At 49.3% G+C, this 16,038-nt stretch overlaps 1 protein-coding gene across 1 annotated transcript; it reads right to left on the minus strand.

Moving 5' to 3' along the window:
- Nucleotides 1–11,129: 11,129 nt before the first annotated feature.
- LOC135818245 (uncharacterized) lies at nt 11,130–15,964 on the minus strand. The gene is made up of 2 exons (XM_065331604.1): nt 15,507–15,964; nt 11,130–13,316 (listed from the first exon to the last, which is right to left on the minus strand). Exons 1-2 carry the CDS (start codon nt 15,916–15,918, stop codon nt 12,340–12,342), a joined length of 1,389 nt encoding a protein of 462 aa, XP_065187676.1. The 5' UTR covers nt 15,919–15,964; the 3' UTR covers nt 11,130–12,339.
- Between the last annotated feature and the right edge of the window lie 74 nt (nt 15,965–16,038).

Below are 16,038 nucleotides of genomic sequence, written 5' to 3' on the forward strand. Positions count from 1 at the left end.
GCAGTCGGGTCAGAGCCGGGTCTGGTCAAGTGCAGTTACTGCATGTAGATCTACATAGATCTGCGTATAGATCACATGTACATGTATATTCATTTTGGTCTCTAGCTAGCACTAGTAGCAGGATTGTCTCTTGTCCACGCACTGTCATAGTATGACTTTCATCCTTTGAGCAACTCTCTTCAACTTTCACTTCACTTGCCTGCAACGACGCTTCACCAGCACTCTCCAGAATACGGGTTCCCAATTGTTTCTGCTCCTGTCCCTGCCCCTAGCCATGTCCCTTTACCAGTGCATGTCCATGTCCCTGACCGTGTATCCGTCCGTATCCCTGACTCTGTATCTGTCCATGTCCCTGACCGTGTATCCGTCCGTATCCCTGACTCTGTATCTGTCCATGTCCCTGACCGTGTATCAGTCCGTATCCCTGACTCTGTATCTGTCCATGTCACTGACCGTGTATCAGTCCGTATCCCTGACTCTGTATCTGTCCATGTCCCTGACCGTGTATCCGTCCGTATCCCTGACTCTGTATCTGTCCATGTCCCTGACCGTGTATCAGTCCGTATCCCTGACTCTGTATCTGTCCATGTCACTGACCGTGTATCCGTCCGCATCCCTGACTCTGTATCTGTCCATGTCACTGACCGTGTATCAGTCCGTATCCCTGACTCTGTATCTGTCCATGTCCCTGACCGTGTATCCGTCCGTATCCCTGACTCTGTATCTGTCCATGTCCCTGACCGTGTATCCGTCCGTATCCCTGACTCTGTATCTGTCCATGTCCCTGACCGTGTATCAGTCCGTATCCCTGACTCTGTATCTGTCCATGTCACTGACCGTGTATCAGTCCGCATCCCTGACTCTGTATCTGTCCATGTCACTGACCGTGTATCAGTCCGTATCCCTGACTCTGTATCTGTCCATGTCACTGACCGTGTATCAGTCCGTATCCCTGACTCTGTATCTGTCCATGTCTCTGACCGTGTATCAGTCCGTATCCCTGACTCTGTATCTGTCCATGTCCCTGAGCGTGTATCAGTCCGTATCCCTGACTCTGTATCTGTCCATGTCACTGACCGTGTATCTGTGTAGTTCTCTTTCACCTTTTAAAATTGTGTTGTTGATATAGGTCCACCTTACTGGTTTCTCCTCACTCCTGCTCCTAGCCGAACATTTGTTTGACATGATACTAGAATATGCATCAAAGAGACTACATGTACTGGTACTTGATTTGCTGATGATGTAGCATATTCTGTACTATGAGATGAATTACTCTAACATCACTTTAAAAGCTTGTATGCTCCTTTAGCCCCTTCCTCAGCTCACACAAGCAAGTCCATAGAGAGGTTGCACACAACGGAAATTCGTAGTGACGTAACGAGTATTTTTAACGAAAAAATCTAACGAATATTCGTAAACCATGAGGTTGCGCACACTTGAACGCGTGAACTAAACGTAGTGCCCGTAGTAGTAGTGGGTCGACGCGGCGGCCGCGCGGGTGCGAAGAGTCAAGACAGGGAGGGAGTTGTAAAATATCAGTATTTTAGTACTCCAGGTAACGAAAAGTATTTTCGTAGATCTGTTCTGTTTCGGTCTTGACGGATCTTCGGAGCAACTTTCGTTACTCGAACCCGGCCGGTCGAAATTTCATTGTGCGCAACCTCTCTTCTAGTAACTCGCGAGGTATCTTTGGATTGATTAGCGCTGGATTCGAAACACCTGATAAAGTTTGTTTGATTCCTTGATGATGTTATGGCCTGGAGAGCACGATGAAAGACAAGCACATGTAGTGGTCTTCAAGCGCAGTCTTTCTCAGCCTACTCAACTCTCAAGCTCAACTGATGAGAGATAAATTCCACAAAACACTGTGCATTGAACAGGGGCTGGTGCTTTCTTGCACCTTTGCCCGGTCGAAGGCTCGACGGGTATGGCGTGTGCCCTGGATGGCAGTCGGCATGCCGTCAACTGGCGTCGAGTGTCAAGCCAAGTCAGTGACCAGGTGACAGTTCACTGACACTGACAGACTCAGTGGATAGCACGATCTTCAGGCTATAGCTAGGCTAGGGTCCGTAGGGATCTGACTAGTCTAGGGAGCAACCAACAGTTTCCATGGTTTCGTTCCCTGTATTGTGGATTTGTTTTGTTTGATGACGTCAACAGATGTACAGGCATACATGTATCTGCCTACTCGCCACTCGCCAGTCAGTTTGTGGTCGGCCGCCCAGCTAGCCAGGCAGGCTAGGCTAGCTGTCCATGACCATGACAGCTTCATTTTTATGCGGTACTGCACTGGGTAGATCTACTGGAGGATTGCTTTCCGAAATGCTTTCGGCACGCGGCTGCGCCGTTTGCGGTACCGGTGGCGATCAAAGGCGATCAAAACGTTCACCAACTGTTGAGGCGAGAGACAGCTAGCTCTTCATGTCTGCACCTGTACATGATATTGTATTTGTAGACTGCAAACAGGGAGGTGAGAACGGGAATGCACACCCCAGTGCGGAACGGGACTTAACTTCAGTCTGTAGTCTACAGACTACACACACACACACACACACACACACACACACACACACACACACACACACACACACACACACACACACACACACACACACACACACACACTCAATGCAGTGTACGTCTAACGCCATAACAAGGTGCTGAACACTCGCAGACACAATCAAACACACAGTTGCGAGAGCAAGACGATTGTGTGTTACACTATTATAATGCAATGGCAAGGTTCAACTTTGAGACTCAGCTCCAAGAGATACTTGGTGTCCCAGACTCAATTTGGCTGGGATGCGTCCAAGTTGACCTGAACAAACCCGAGATAGGCCGTGGCTCGGATGCCACTGTGTATACAAGTGAGTTGGAGGGTCTCCCTGTTGCTGTGAAGGTCTTACATAGTATTTTACTCCAACAGGGCAATGTCGGGCGTGCAGCTCTTCTCCAGCGATTCGGCACTGAGTGCCTAGTCATGCGGCGACTGCAGCATGAAAGAATTGTGCGACTGCTCGGGATCGGCATTGCTCCCAATCAATCTCCGTGTATAGTGGTAGAACTGATGGCCGGCTCGCTAGGTGATCGAATTGGAGTTGTTCCAAGAGAGCCATTCGCGCAAAGCCTTCAGTATCTTGTCGACACGGCGGAAGGTTTGCGCTTTCTGCACGGCAAGAACATTTTGCATCGCGATTTGAAACCCCACAACATCTTGATCACGGCAGGGAGAGCCAAGATAGCTGATGTAGGTTTGGCCCGCTCTCTTCACGGTGGTCAAGGTGCAGACTTGACAACTCTGACACGGTGCCCCGGTACGCCTTATTTTATGCCGCCAGAGAGCCTGCAAGTGGGCACAACATACGACGAAAAACTGGATGTGTTTTCTCTAGGAGTGGTGATGCTGTCGCTGCTTGTGGGACGACCGCCTTCCCCAACTGAAGCTACTGTTCTGCTGGAGAATGGAACGCGGAGATCAGTTCCGGAGGGTCGCCGACGCAAAGCAGATCTGGATCGACTGGGCTCGGATCACCCACTACATTCTCTAATCGTGTCGTGTCTGCATGATGATCCTGGATCTAGACCAACATCGGCTGATGTTCACATGCACTTACTGCAGATCTCACCTCACTCTATGGTAAGGATGTACTCACATAGTATAACATGACTTTGTACACACCGTGCTGTACTGTTAGCATACAGCCTAGCTGGGTATACATGCAATGTGTACATGTAAATGGGAAATACTGGCTGATGCATGCCTGAATGGTGCAGCTACCAGAGCATACATTAGACCTGGCTTTGCCTATGTACACACTCATACTCTAAGAGCGCGTTCGCCAAATTGTCACTCTTTGACTTTTCCAGGAGGAGATTCGTTTTTCTGAAGAGGTGGCCTTATTGGCCTCTTCAGAAAAACGAACTCCTCGAAACTCCGCAACCTCATCCGATGGAAGGGGTAGATTAGTTCCGACGAGTTTGGAATAGCTACGTCACGTAGTACGTGGAGATGGTCGATCTGATCGCACGTTATCATCGCCAAGACAATTCCACTGAAAAACTCTAAAATGAAAGAAACCGTTCTAATGGGACAACTCAATTAATCTCTTTTTAAAATGTGTTCGAACAGTTGATGAAGACAATTCGAACGCCCCCTAAGTCTTAGCTGGCTGTGCAGCATGACATTATATTACACATGATAAGGGCCCTGATATTTCAGTGGAGGCGGCGCACCCTGTCTGGACTCTTACACTTCAACAAGGCAAAACACTGACGTGTGCAAGATGATTGTATTGAAAAACACAGGCCTCACAATCACATGCTGGCTGGTGACTGGCTGTTCCCATGACATCAGCCATGTGACGTGTACATAGCAGTAGTGTGCATCTGCAGTATGCATACCGGTAGTATAGCCCAGTGAAATTATGTAATCAACTGGGGGGGGGGGGGGTTGTTATAGATTTGCATAGGTCCCTTATCCAGATTGGTAACATGAAAACATAAAGACTTTATGTTTTCATAGTAGTGGACCAGAGCCATAAGGGGTCGTCCGTAATAAAAAAATTAAAAAACTGTTTACATACAAAAGGGGTTGGGTGGTCAGGAGTGCTGGCAGAATTAAATGTTTAGATTTTTCCGAATCCAATTTTCATAAACCTTTTTTTACTTCAGTGACTTTCATACAGTTGTTGCACTGGCTTTGCAGTGTACTGACTGTACTCGTAATGTCGCAAACACCAGTATGATGAACATGTAGTTGTAGGACGTGCATGGCCGTTGGTAGACCTACTAAAACAAAAACAAACAAAAACCAGAAACAAAACAAACTAGTACAGTAGCTACTAGTAGTAGTAGTAGTAGTAGTATTTATTAATTCCCGTAGCTATGCAGAAGACGTTACTTCTGTTGAGTTCGAAACAGGAAGACTGACAACGTATCCAGACATTACAACGGGAACAAGTTAGTGGGAACGACATTAATTATACTAGTAGACGACGAGACAAGAGACCAAGACGAACGAAACGACTACATTGAAGAGTGAGGAAAAAAGAGAGAGCGAGATCAAGTCTAAACGGCAAGATAAAGGGCCTGGGTAGCTATGGCAAATATGGGCGCGCAAGTAGCTACCCAGGCCAACGGAGCAAAAGGAGACAAAAGGTGCGTACGCAAGTGCATGCAGGCCAGCTACAAAAGGTACGGGAGGAGGTACCTAACATACAACCCCTCCATGAAAAAAATCCCGCGTCCTCGCGGAGAGAAAAAAAAGAGAGAAAAAGATTTTAAAAAATGAACTGGAGGAGAAAACACACACACACACACACACATACTGCACGCGCGCATGGATCTCACGAAAGTGTGTACTAAAAATGCACTCGTACACATCATTCCTGTACTACTTATTGTGTGTAATAACTATTGGAGTTTGACGAGGAACGTGAATTACTAGTATTTTGCACGGCTAATACAGCCTAGTTACACTTTTGCTAAACATCCAAAAATTAGAGCGTGGCTCACCATGATCGGACCCCTAACTTGGTTATGTTTTACGAACACACGCGCGCACACACTACAAAAAAATTCACGAAAATAAATTTGACGAAGAAGTATACAACAAAAAAAAAGAAAGAGAGAAAGTTAGCTGACCTGCATGGCTTGAACGAGAATAGACGAGGTAAGGTTGGCGTAGGAGAGACGAGGTTGATAGAGACGAGACGAGGTTGGCGTAGAAGAGACGAGACTGACATGGGCGAGACGAGGTTGACATAGACGAGACGAATGGTGGTTGAGGACGGCTGGGCATGGGATGATCTCAGGGTCGTGGGTCGATCAATAATCGGGCGCCAATGTTGAGTTCGAAACAGGACGACTGACAACGTATCCAGACATTACAACGGGAACAAGTTAGTGGGAACGACATTAATTATACTAGTAGACGACGAGACAAGAGACCAAGACGAACGAAACGACTACATTGAAGAGTGAGGAAAAAAGAGAGAGCGAGATCAAGTCTAAACGGCAAGATAAAGGGCCTGGGTAGCTATGGCAAATATGGGCGCGCAAGTAGCTACCCAGGCCAACGGAGCAAAAGGAGACAAAAGGTGCGTACGCAAGTGCATGCAGGCCAGCTACAAAAGGTACGGGAGGAGGTACCTTCAGTAACGTCTGGCGCTAGCCAGGGTCCACACAGCTTTAATTTGGTATTTGTGTGTTTGTGTGTTTGTTTGTTCGTGTCACGCCTGGCGCTATCCCGTATCTGTCTCGTACTGTACCGTACCAGCAAAGACAGCTAGCTGGCCACAATATTTTTGTTTGGCTGTGTTTACATGAGAAATTTCAACCCGGGTCGAGTTCAGCCCGGGTTGAAAGTCTGTACGATAGACAAAAGAGGTGAGCGTTTACATGAAGACAGTTGACCCGGGTCAAATACTGATATGCCGCCAAAAGTCCACTTCTACAGTCCTGTATGGTCACGTGAATCCGTTCGCGCAAAATTTGCATCTGCAGTGCCGTTCAAACCTGGCGCGAGATACGCACAGAGGTACGTTTGTACGATTTTCTTGGCGAAATTTCAACCCGGGTCAAGCGCAATGCGTCATGTAAACGCGCAATTCATTTTATGCACATGGCGGGTTGAAATCTGACCCGGGTCGAACTCAACCCGGGTTGAAACGCCTCATGTAAACACCGCCTTTGTTTGTGCCATCGACATGCCTGGCGCTATCCCGTGCCTGTCCCGTACCATCAAGAGTACGGTACCAACAAGAGAATGAGTATATATACGAAGTGTATCGGGGGAATGCATTCAGTGCAGTAACATTTTGTGTGGATTTGTGTGCGAGGCCGAGATCCCACTAGCAGGCTGGCTGGGCCGCCTGTCGACCAGCCCGGGAATCGCATGTAGGCGGATAGCATCATAATTATAGCGTTTATACAGTCATGTAGATGTATAGCAGGGAGTCATATTATGTAAACGACTCCCTGCTGTATGGGGAGATTTTCTGGAAAGAACTACGAAGTAGGGAGACGAGTAAATGCAATCAGAATGGATGTTAGTTGCCGTCAGTATAATAATAAGAAGAAGATAAACTCCCGTCATCGGCAGAGTCAGCGCCGGTCCCAGGAAACGTCAGGACAGACATCCCGTCGACTCCAGAACGCCCGTGATCGGCAGAGTCAGCGCCGGTCCCATAGCTATGCAGAAGACGTTACTTCAGTATCTCATTGAAACGTTTTTGCAATGCAATGATGTAGCTAATCAAAGGAAAAAGCATTTCCATCAGTTCTAACAACATGCACGAGGAGCTAGGCAACAAAACATAGCGCAGTGCTCTGAGCTTCCAAGCTCTCTCGTTTACCATCGGATGCCTCAACAGTGATACACACAACTCTTAGGAGGGCCAATAACGGGATAAGTGGAAAGGAAAGGAAAAGAAAAGAACAAAATAGGAATCCAGATATCAAGCAGTACAGTAATCAAACACCAAGTCAACTTCAAGCTTAGTACAAGAACTATCAAGATCATCGAGAAACTCAACAGATTCCAAAAAGAAGGTCAAAATACTTCTTAAACGCCACTGGGTCTTTAAAAAGATCCCTGAGTTGGTTTGCAAATGTAGAGGTACGGTGGTGTCTGCGCCACTCGGCAGGCAGTGTACTAAAGAAAATTGCGGCACGATTAGAAAAAGAATTTACTCCATCAGTTGTCCGGTGCTTAGATATGGCAATGGAAGCATTAGAGTGGCTTCTAGTTCTAAGGCCTGTTTTAATTTTTGCGCAATTTTCACATGAATCAAGATTTTAATTCATCTGTTCTCGGGCTGCATTTTGATATCTCATTGTGATTCGCAAATCGATTGGTGTCTGATAGACGCAGGAGTAGATCTACTAGGTGCAAAACGCAAAAACAATGCAGACACCCAGCGTGGAGTTGTAAATAATCGACTCCCGCCTGGAATACACGATCCCAGCAGTGTTGCTCCGTACTGACCGGTTCATCAAAATCCAAACGGGTACCCTTTTACTAACGGTACCTGAGATTAACGGTCGGGTACCCGGTACACCCCTTTGACCCCTAATTTACGCTACTTCTTCTCAACCCCTAATTAACTAGTACAATGTACCTGACACAGGTGCAGTCAGTGACCCTGGGGTCAGGAGTTCTTTTTTTCTAGCTGGGAATTGGGAAAAATCAAAATATTAATGGGAAAAAATGGGGGTGGGGTGGGTGGGTTAGAGATAATTTTGCACGAGGACGGATTTTTTTAATTTTTCGATAATTACGGACGAGACTCCTAAATCCATAATAGCAGTGACCAGTTAGCACTACTCAATATACAGAGATTACTGCTCCACTCCGTCAATTTTGAATTCTTCCTTGCAAAATAATTGAATGCTCTCTTTCAGATTTGTGAAATTTTCTCGTACGAGTACTACACACCACGGGATTTTTGTGTTTTCTGTGATCCATAGATAGAAATGCTTCAATTGGGTTCACGCAGAGTATAAGAATCCATAGTGTGTGTGTGTGTGTGTGTGTGTGTGTATGTGTGTGTGTATGCGTGTGCATGTGTGTGTTTGTGTGTGAATATTGTGTGTGTGTGCATGTGTGTGTTTGTTGTTGAATTTGTCTGTGCGTGTGTATGTGTGTGTTTGTGGATGGTGTTCTTTATTATGTGTTTGTCTAGTCCGCAGATCGCTATTTGAGTCAGTTTGCAGACATTCTGACTCAACTGCAAACGATTTCCACACAACAGCAGGCAATCATCATCCGAGTGACAGCTGTGGAAGAGAAAGTGAACGGCATGGATGCATGGAGGGAGAGAGTTTCCACCATCGACACTAACCTCAGTGCCCACTCATCAACTCTCACTTCACTCAATTCCACCATGGATTCACGCTTGGCTGCAGTGGACTCACGCATTGCTGCCCTGGAGTCAAGTGCCTCCAGACAGTCGTCTAGTGCCATTGCAGTTAGTTTAGTCCTTTCCTTTGTTCGTTTTGCTACTGACTCGATTGTTGTTGGTTCAATGTTGCGTTGCTTGAAACTATCTTTGTCATGAACATTCCGGAGGATTGATTGTTCCCTCACCTTAGGGTGATGTTTATCCCATCATCTACTCCTTATACGAAACATGAGGCCAATCAAAATTTGAAATCGAAGTGTGAAGTGTATGACCACCCAGCTGGGTTTGACATCACTTGTTTCTCCCTATGTGGTCCAAGAGTTGATTGCTGTTGTTCTTACTGCTCTCCTGTATTGCAGCGTGATTACACACAGATCCGCAAATCAAGGTACTCATTTGGTAGTCACGGCAGCGGGAGAGATCAGTTTGGCGACCCTATGGGACTAGCATCCAACAAAGCTGGTGACCTGATCATCTGTGACAGCAGAAACCACAGAATAAAGGTAACTGAACTCACAGTACATTGCTATCCGGCAACTACGGTGTGTATGTAATTGTCACTCTGATGGATGACCTGCTCGGGAGGGTCTGTGTGCTTTTTTAGAATTGAAAAATAAGGATCCCAATTGGTCAGGTTGAAGATGCTCAAGACTGTCTGAAACAGTAGTAGACAATCCCTTGGAAGAATTCTTCAAAATTCAAAATTTACGTTTTTGCGCCATCCAGTTAACCTGAAAGCCCAGTGAACACAAGAGCTGAGAAGTTGATATGAGCAGAATGTCATTTCTCTTGCAGATCAGTTTTCTAAACCATCAAACTGGAGAAAGGTGATCATTGTACATCACAAAATACTTGGAATACCTGTGACATCCCCACACCTAAATGTTTTTTTGGCCGGGCCATTCCAATTGCACATCACCACCGCAACGAGGACATTTCCATTGTGATATTGATATCTCAGACCCTGAAGGCAGCTGCTTTGCTCCAACAGAGCTCATCAGTGGTGGTTGTTAATAGTGGATGATCCGGGTGAAGGGATAATGTTATAATAGGGTAAAACAGTCGCAATTGTGCGCTTTCTACATCGAAGTGTGGCATGCCATAGGACACTAAGGCTATAGGTGATAACAGATAGTGCAGGTGTGCGTTACTAGGACATGCTTTCAGGTCGTCTGCAGTACTAGAATTGGTAAAAAATCAACAAACAAAGAGAGGTGCTACTAGTAGCCAATAGCCACTCATACATACGAGTGCTGAATGTCCAAGCACTGCACACTTGTATTGTCACATCTGTTAAAACTGTCGGTTATCACCTAACCCCTTTGTTTGCTAGGGCATGTCACACTAGAGACTCGGCAAGTGTGAAATTGTGAAAGTTTTCCCCTATACAACATCTATCACTCATTTTATCTTAATCAACCATTACATGTATCAACAACCTCCACTGATGAGCTCTGTTACCGTGTTGGACCAAAAAGCTATCTGGAGGGTCTGAATAGTCAATATCTCAACTAAATTGTCCTGGCTGTGGTGGTGATGTGCAAGTGGAATGGGGTGGCCGACAGCACATTGGGTGTGTAGGTGTGACTGACAGTTTTGGACGAGCTTTTCGCTAGATTCACACTATAGAACTGCAACCAAATGTTTACTACATGTATGTTTGGATCTGGGCTATGTATGGGTGCATGGTTGTGTTAACATTTGTAAATTGTATTCCTTTTTGTCAATACACTTAGATACACGGTGTTGATGGCCAGTTCAAGCAGACGATTGGTCAGGAGGGTACAAACTGTGGACAGTTCCAGTACCCAACAGCTGTGCATGTAACAGATGATGAACGAGTGATCATTGCTGATGCTGCCAACGACCTACAGGTATGGTCTTGGTGTTCCAATCATGTTGTAAGGATTACATGTAAACAGTAGCCTCTTTTACGTGCAAAATTGATCAACAATGCAGTAAAGCCAGCTGCTCAGAAAAACTTAAAAAAGGCCCAGAGAAACAAAAGAGAAAGCCGGGACACGGTGAGGGACCGTTAGTAAATACATATACTTACTTTGAGATTGCGTCACTGCGTTTCTTTCTTGACCCACTCAGATAATACCACTCAAAATAAACACCACACTATGCACACGTATACAGTACGGTCGACTCCACTTACAATGAACTCACATGCAGCGAATTCCGTGATATAGCGAACCCTTGTCCATGTCCTGGTTTGAAACCATACTTAACAACCACACAACAAGCCGACCTGTTTGGGAGCTATTACGCGTTGTATTATCAGGGCATAGGCAACAATTGCCGCATACAGTATGCAATACTATGGTCCAATGCCGTAGTATCGCAAGCACCAATGTGCGTTAGACTGGCCAATGCCAGGGCTAATGGGGGCAACAATTGCCCGGCGTGTCAATACACGAGCGTACGGTAGGGATGCACTTGTGAGCACATGTAGGCGCACTTGGCTCAATGCCGGCCTGACCCACGATCCCTACCGTTCTTAGGCGTGTCAATACGTGAGCATACGGTAGGGATGCACTTGTGAGCACATGTAGGCGCACTTGGCTCAATGCCGGCCTGACCCACGATCCCTACCGTTCTCCCTTCCGGGATGGCTTAGAATAGAATGATGGTTAGAGATGATGGGGTGGGTGGTGGTGTTCAAAAACTGGCCAAGGTTGTCAAGCGATCTGACTGTTGGTGCAGCAAGGATGAAGAAACAGCATCGAGAGCCGGAGTAATGCGCATGCTCCGCGTGGTCCCGTGCCGGAGCGCGGGAGTTCGGAGTGCGTGTTCTGCACGGGCACGTGATGCGCTATGGCAAGTACGTGCAAATTATGTTAGGAATGTAATTGTTGGTGGGTTGCTAACTTCACTTACCGTGCCATGCACGGAAACTTATATTTAACAACCACACAACAAGCCGACCTGTTTGGGAGCTATTACGCGTTGTATTATCAGGGCATAGGCAACAATTGCCGCATACAGTATGCAATACTATGGTCCAATGCCGTAGTATCGCAAGCACCAATGTGCGTTAGACTGGCCAATGCCAGGGCTAATGGGGGCAACAATTGCCCGGCGTGTCAATACACGAGCGTACGGTAGGGATGCACTTGTGAGCACATGTAGGCGCACTTGGCTCAATGCCGGCCTGACCCACGATCCCTACCGTTCTTAGGCGTGTCAATACGTGAGCATACGGTAGGGATGCACTTGTGAGCACATGTAGGCGCACTTGGCTCAATGCCGGCCTGACCCACGATCCCTACCGTTCTCCCAAAAATACAACATGACCCAAACAGGAATTATCGGCATTACTATAGTTATAGTAGCATTACCATAGTTATAGTATAATATGTATATCATATGTACACTACAGCTGTCGCTAGGGCCGTCCAATGCGGCTACCCATTAGCATAACGGGCAGAGACTAGAACAACGCCGCTGGCAATGCTCTGTCTGCGACAGGGGTGCGGACATAGCGGAGGTAGGCAGAGCTTTGCCACCTGCCGGCGGTCTTCAGCACATACTCAGGCACGCCAGCTTTGCCTGCCAGCGTTGCAGCGCCTCGTCTGAGGCTGTGGCTGCGCACGTCTTTGTTAGGCAAGGCTGTTTGTAGTAGCCTGTTGATGTTATGCGGCTTCAGGGGCGTGCCGTCATCATAGCGATAGAGCGGGCCAGGTGCCGAGCCACGGGCTGCTAGGTAGCTGGTGGCTGCCGTGTGCGGGCATGTCGGCGAGCCTGTCCTCCTGACGCTGATGTCCTGGCCGCTGCCGTATTGGCTCGTCTTTGTCACGCGCAGGCGCAGCTCCACGCGGTCTGGGTACATGGTCGCATCGCTGTACTCAAGGCCGGCGCCCCGTGCCGTGAAGGTGTACTCGCTGACTCTGAGCAGCCCGTGGAAGGCCAGAGTCACGGCGCTCCAGAGCATGGCGCGGTTGTGCGGGCTAGGCACAGTGGACTGCAGGTAGTGCTGTACGCCAGCCAGATCGTCCAAAGTTGCGGCCGTTAGCACTTTCCGGACTGCCGTCTGGGATCTGAGCGCCCCCTGCTGGAGCAGCCGGACACGCGGTGAGGCGAAAACATCCAGGCAGAGGCCCTGCAGGACGTGCTGATGTCTCAGCGCCTGGGTGTAGAGTTTCAGAGACGAGCCAGACGAGCCGGACGAGAATTTCCAATTCAGAAAGTTAATCAGGCTGGGCTCCGTCACCGGGTACGACGCGACCTGCCGTAGGGCAGCAAAGCGTTCGTAGGAACGCTGCACTGAAGCGTACGTCGCGCTGGAGCTGTCTGCCAGGCCGTGACGGATGAGCTCCATGGCTGCGTCATCAACTGATGGAGGGTGGACTGCGCTGGTGGTGTAGGCGCTGCGTCGGCAGTTGGGTTGAGGGTCCGGAAGCGCCGTACCTGCAGACGGGAGAGAGAATCAGCAAGATCATTGCAGTGTCCGGCGATGTGGCGAAGCAGGAGGACAATGTTATGCTGGGCGGCTTTCAATAAGCCGGCCCTGACCAAGTTCATGACCGCTCTATTTGGGGACGTGCCAGAGCGCCAGATGTAGCAGATTGCTTCGTTGTCAGTGTAGAGTAGCACTCGTCTGTCCTCCAACGTGTGTGCCCAGGTACAGAGGGCCAACATCACGGCGTACAATTCTTTCCATTCAATAGTGTGCTCAGCTTGGTCAGGAGACCATGCGCCATAGGACCACTTGCTGCCGAAAACCAGACCGAAACCGTGTCGACCCGAAGCGTCGGTGTACAGCCCGATGTCTTCGGCTGTGCTCCAGGACGGCTCGATGAGGGGCTTCCGACCATTCCATTGGCTGATGCAGGCATCCCACCACAGGATGTCAAGCTTCGCCTCCGAGGGTACGGCTACCGGTGCATCTAGGCTAGGGAGCGTTGCTGCGCTGTCGAACAGGCGTCTGCAGAACGTGCGACCCGCTGGAATGACTTTGGCTGCGAAAGACAGGCTACCGGCCAGGGACAGCAGTTCCCTCTTGGTGCACATCTGCTTCGACAGCCACGCGGCAAGTGCTAGCCGTAGTTCCGCCAGTTTCGCAGCCGGGAGGCGCAGCTCCCAGGCGGCTGTGTCGAGCTCGATACCCAGGAACGTTATTGAAGTTGACGGCGGGCACACTTTGTCCTCTCCGTCGGCCAATGGGATATTCAGCATGTCAAATACAGCCAGCAGTGTCTTGAATTTGAGCATAGCTGCGGAGTTGGGCGGCTGGACGTGAAAGAAATCATCTAGGTAATGCAGCAAATCAACAATATCGTAATTATTAACTGCAATCCATGCCACAGCGTCGGCAAGTCTGTTGAACAGAAACGGGGAGGATCTGAGGCCAAATGGTAGTACCTTATCGACATAGTACGAACCTTCCCAAAAAATGCCAAGTAGGGGCCAGTCGTCAGGGGAAACAGGGCAGAGCCGGAAGGCGTGCTTCATGTCAACCTTAGAGAGGAGAGCTCCGGGGCCGTGCTGGAAGATACAGCGTATTGCGTCATCTACCGTAACGTAATGCAGGGAGAATTCGTCAGGGTAAATGCCATCGTTAATGCTAGAGCCGCTAGGGGCAGATAAATGCATGATGAGGCGTACGCCGCCAGACTTCTTGGGCACGATGCCAACGCCAGAACATCGGATATTAGGGAATGGGGGTTGGGAATAAGGCCCGGCCATGTGGCCACGCGTGCATTCAGACTGAAGGTAAGCAGAGACGGCGGCAGGGTTGAGCAATGCGGAAGGGAGATTAGGGGCGATGAGGCGGGATCTATTACCGTGATAGCCAATGCGGGCCCCGAAGCGCATGTCGTGACAGAGAGAATGCACAAAATCGTTATCGGGGTGCTGGGATAGCTCTTCAAACAGCAGGGGAATATTTACAGGGGACCAAGGCGCGTGTGAGCTAATTGGAGCTGCGGGGTTGGCCAGCAGAGCATGTGGATTGGCCATGACCGAGGCGGCCGCAAGAGAGGCAGCTGTGGGCGAAGCGGCAGTTGGAGCGGGCGCACTTTCCTTGGTTGAAGAGGCGGCATACTTCTTTGTCGACCGTGTCGTTGCCGCTGCTGGGCCGAAAGGAACGAGCGTCGTTGCTGCTGTTGGGCCGAAAGGAACGAGCGTCATTGCTGACGGTGGGCCGAAAGGGACGAAATGCCCGCGCGTCAAATATAATTGTGTATAGGTCCTGGACTATTGCGTCCCACCGCATGGTTGGGTCCGCGGCCAGGAGTGAGCGGAATGATCGGTCATACTCCTGCACGGCCTCAAATCGAAATTTCCGGGCTACTTTCAGGATAATCTGCTGGTACGCAAACAGCTCTGGGGCCCTGGAGGGGTGTGCTGTGGCGTAAATCGCGCAGTATGTTGTCCAGGCGTCGAGCCAGGTATCGATGTCCTCGACCTTCCTGGAGGGCCTGTTGGCCGGTGCTAGGACCACTGCGCCTTGCGAGCTGTCGTGGTCGATCTGGAGAATGCTGCGGCTGGTGTCCCCTTGGGACGGGTTAGGCAACAATGAGCCCAATTCAACAAATTGGCCAGTTACTACTTTATCGTGAATGGCTTTCGGCACGGTTGCATAAAACGTTCTCTTACCTGCGGGGTTCATTGGCGGTGAGACGGCAGCCGCCAAATGCGGAGCAGGCAGAGCGTCCTGCGGAGTTGCTGGTGCTTGCCGTGGGAGTGCCGCTGTGTGAGCTGGCGGTGGGGGTGCCGCTGCGTGAGCTGCCGGCGGGACTGGAGCTGCGGCCTGATTTCCAAGGGCAGCACGGACCTCCTCCCGGATAATGTCCCTCAGGGACGGAGCAGCAGTTGCCTGGGGTAGGTTCTGCTCGGCTGCCTGAGTGGCCAAGTCCTCGCGCACTGCAGTGAACTCCAATGACTCGAGCAGGCGAGTCAACAGCCTGGGTTTGGTCCCCGTCGTGTCTAAATTGCGGGCCGCCAGTTCTTGTCGCAGCTCTACAGAGCGCATTTTCTTGGCGTCGTTCACTGACAGAGATTCAGACATGGTTGCTCGGAAATGGAAAGTGCTCAATGCTCAAAAGCTGGCCAAGGTTGTCAAGCGAAGTCACTCAAAAACTGTTCAAAAACTGGCCAAGGTTGTCAAGCGATCTGACTGTTGGTGCAG

The sequence above is a fragment of the Sycon ciliatum genome, chromosome 5 (assembly GCF_964019385.1).
Source record: "Sycon ciliatum chromosome 5, ocSycCili1.1, whole genome shotgun sequence".
In the NCBI taxonomy this organism is placed as follows: Eukaryota; Metazoa; Porifera; class Calcarea; order Leucosolenida; family Sycettidae; genus Sycon; species Sycon ciliatum.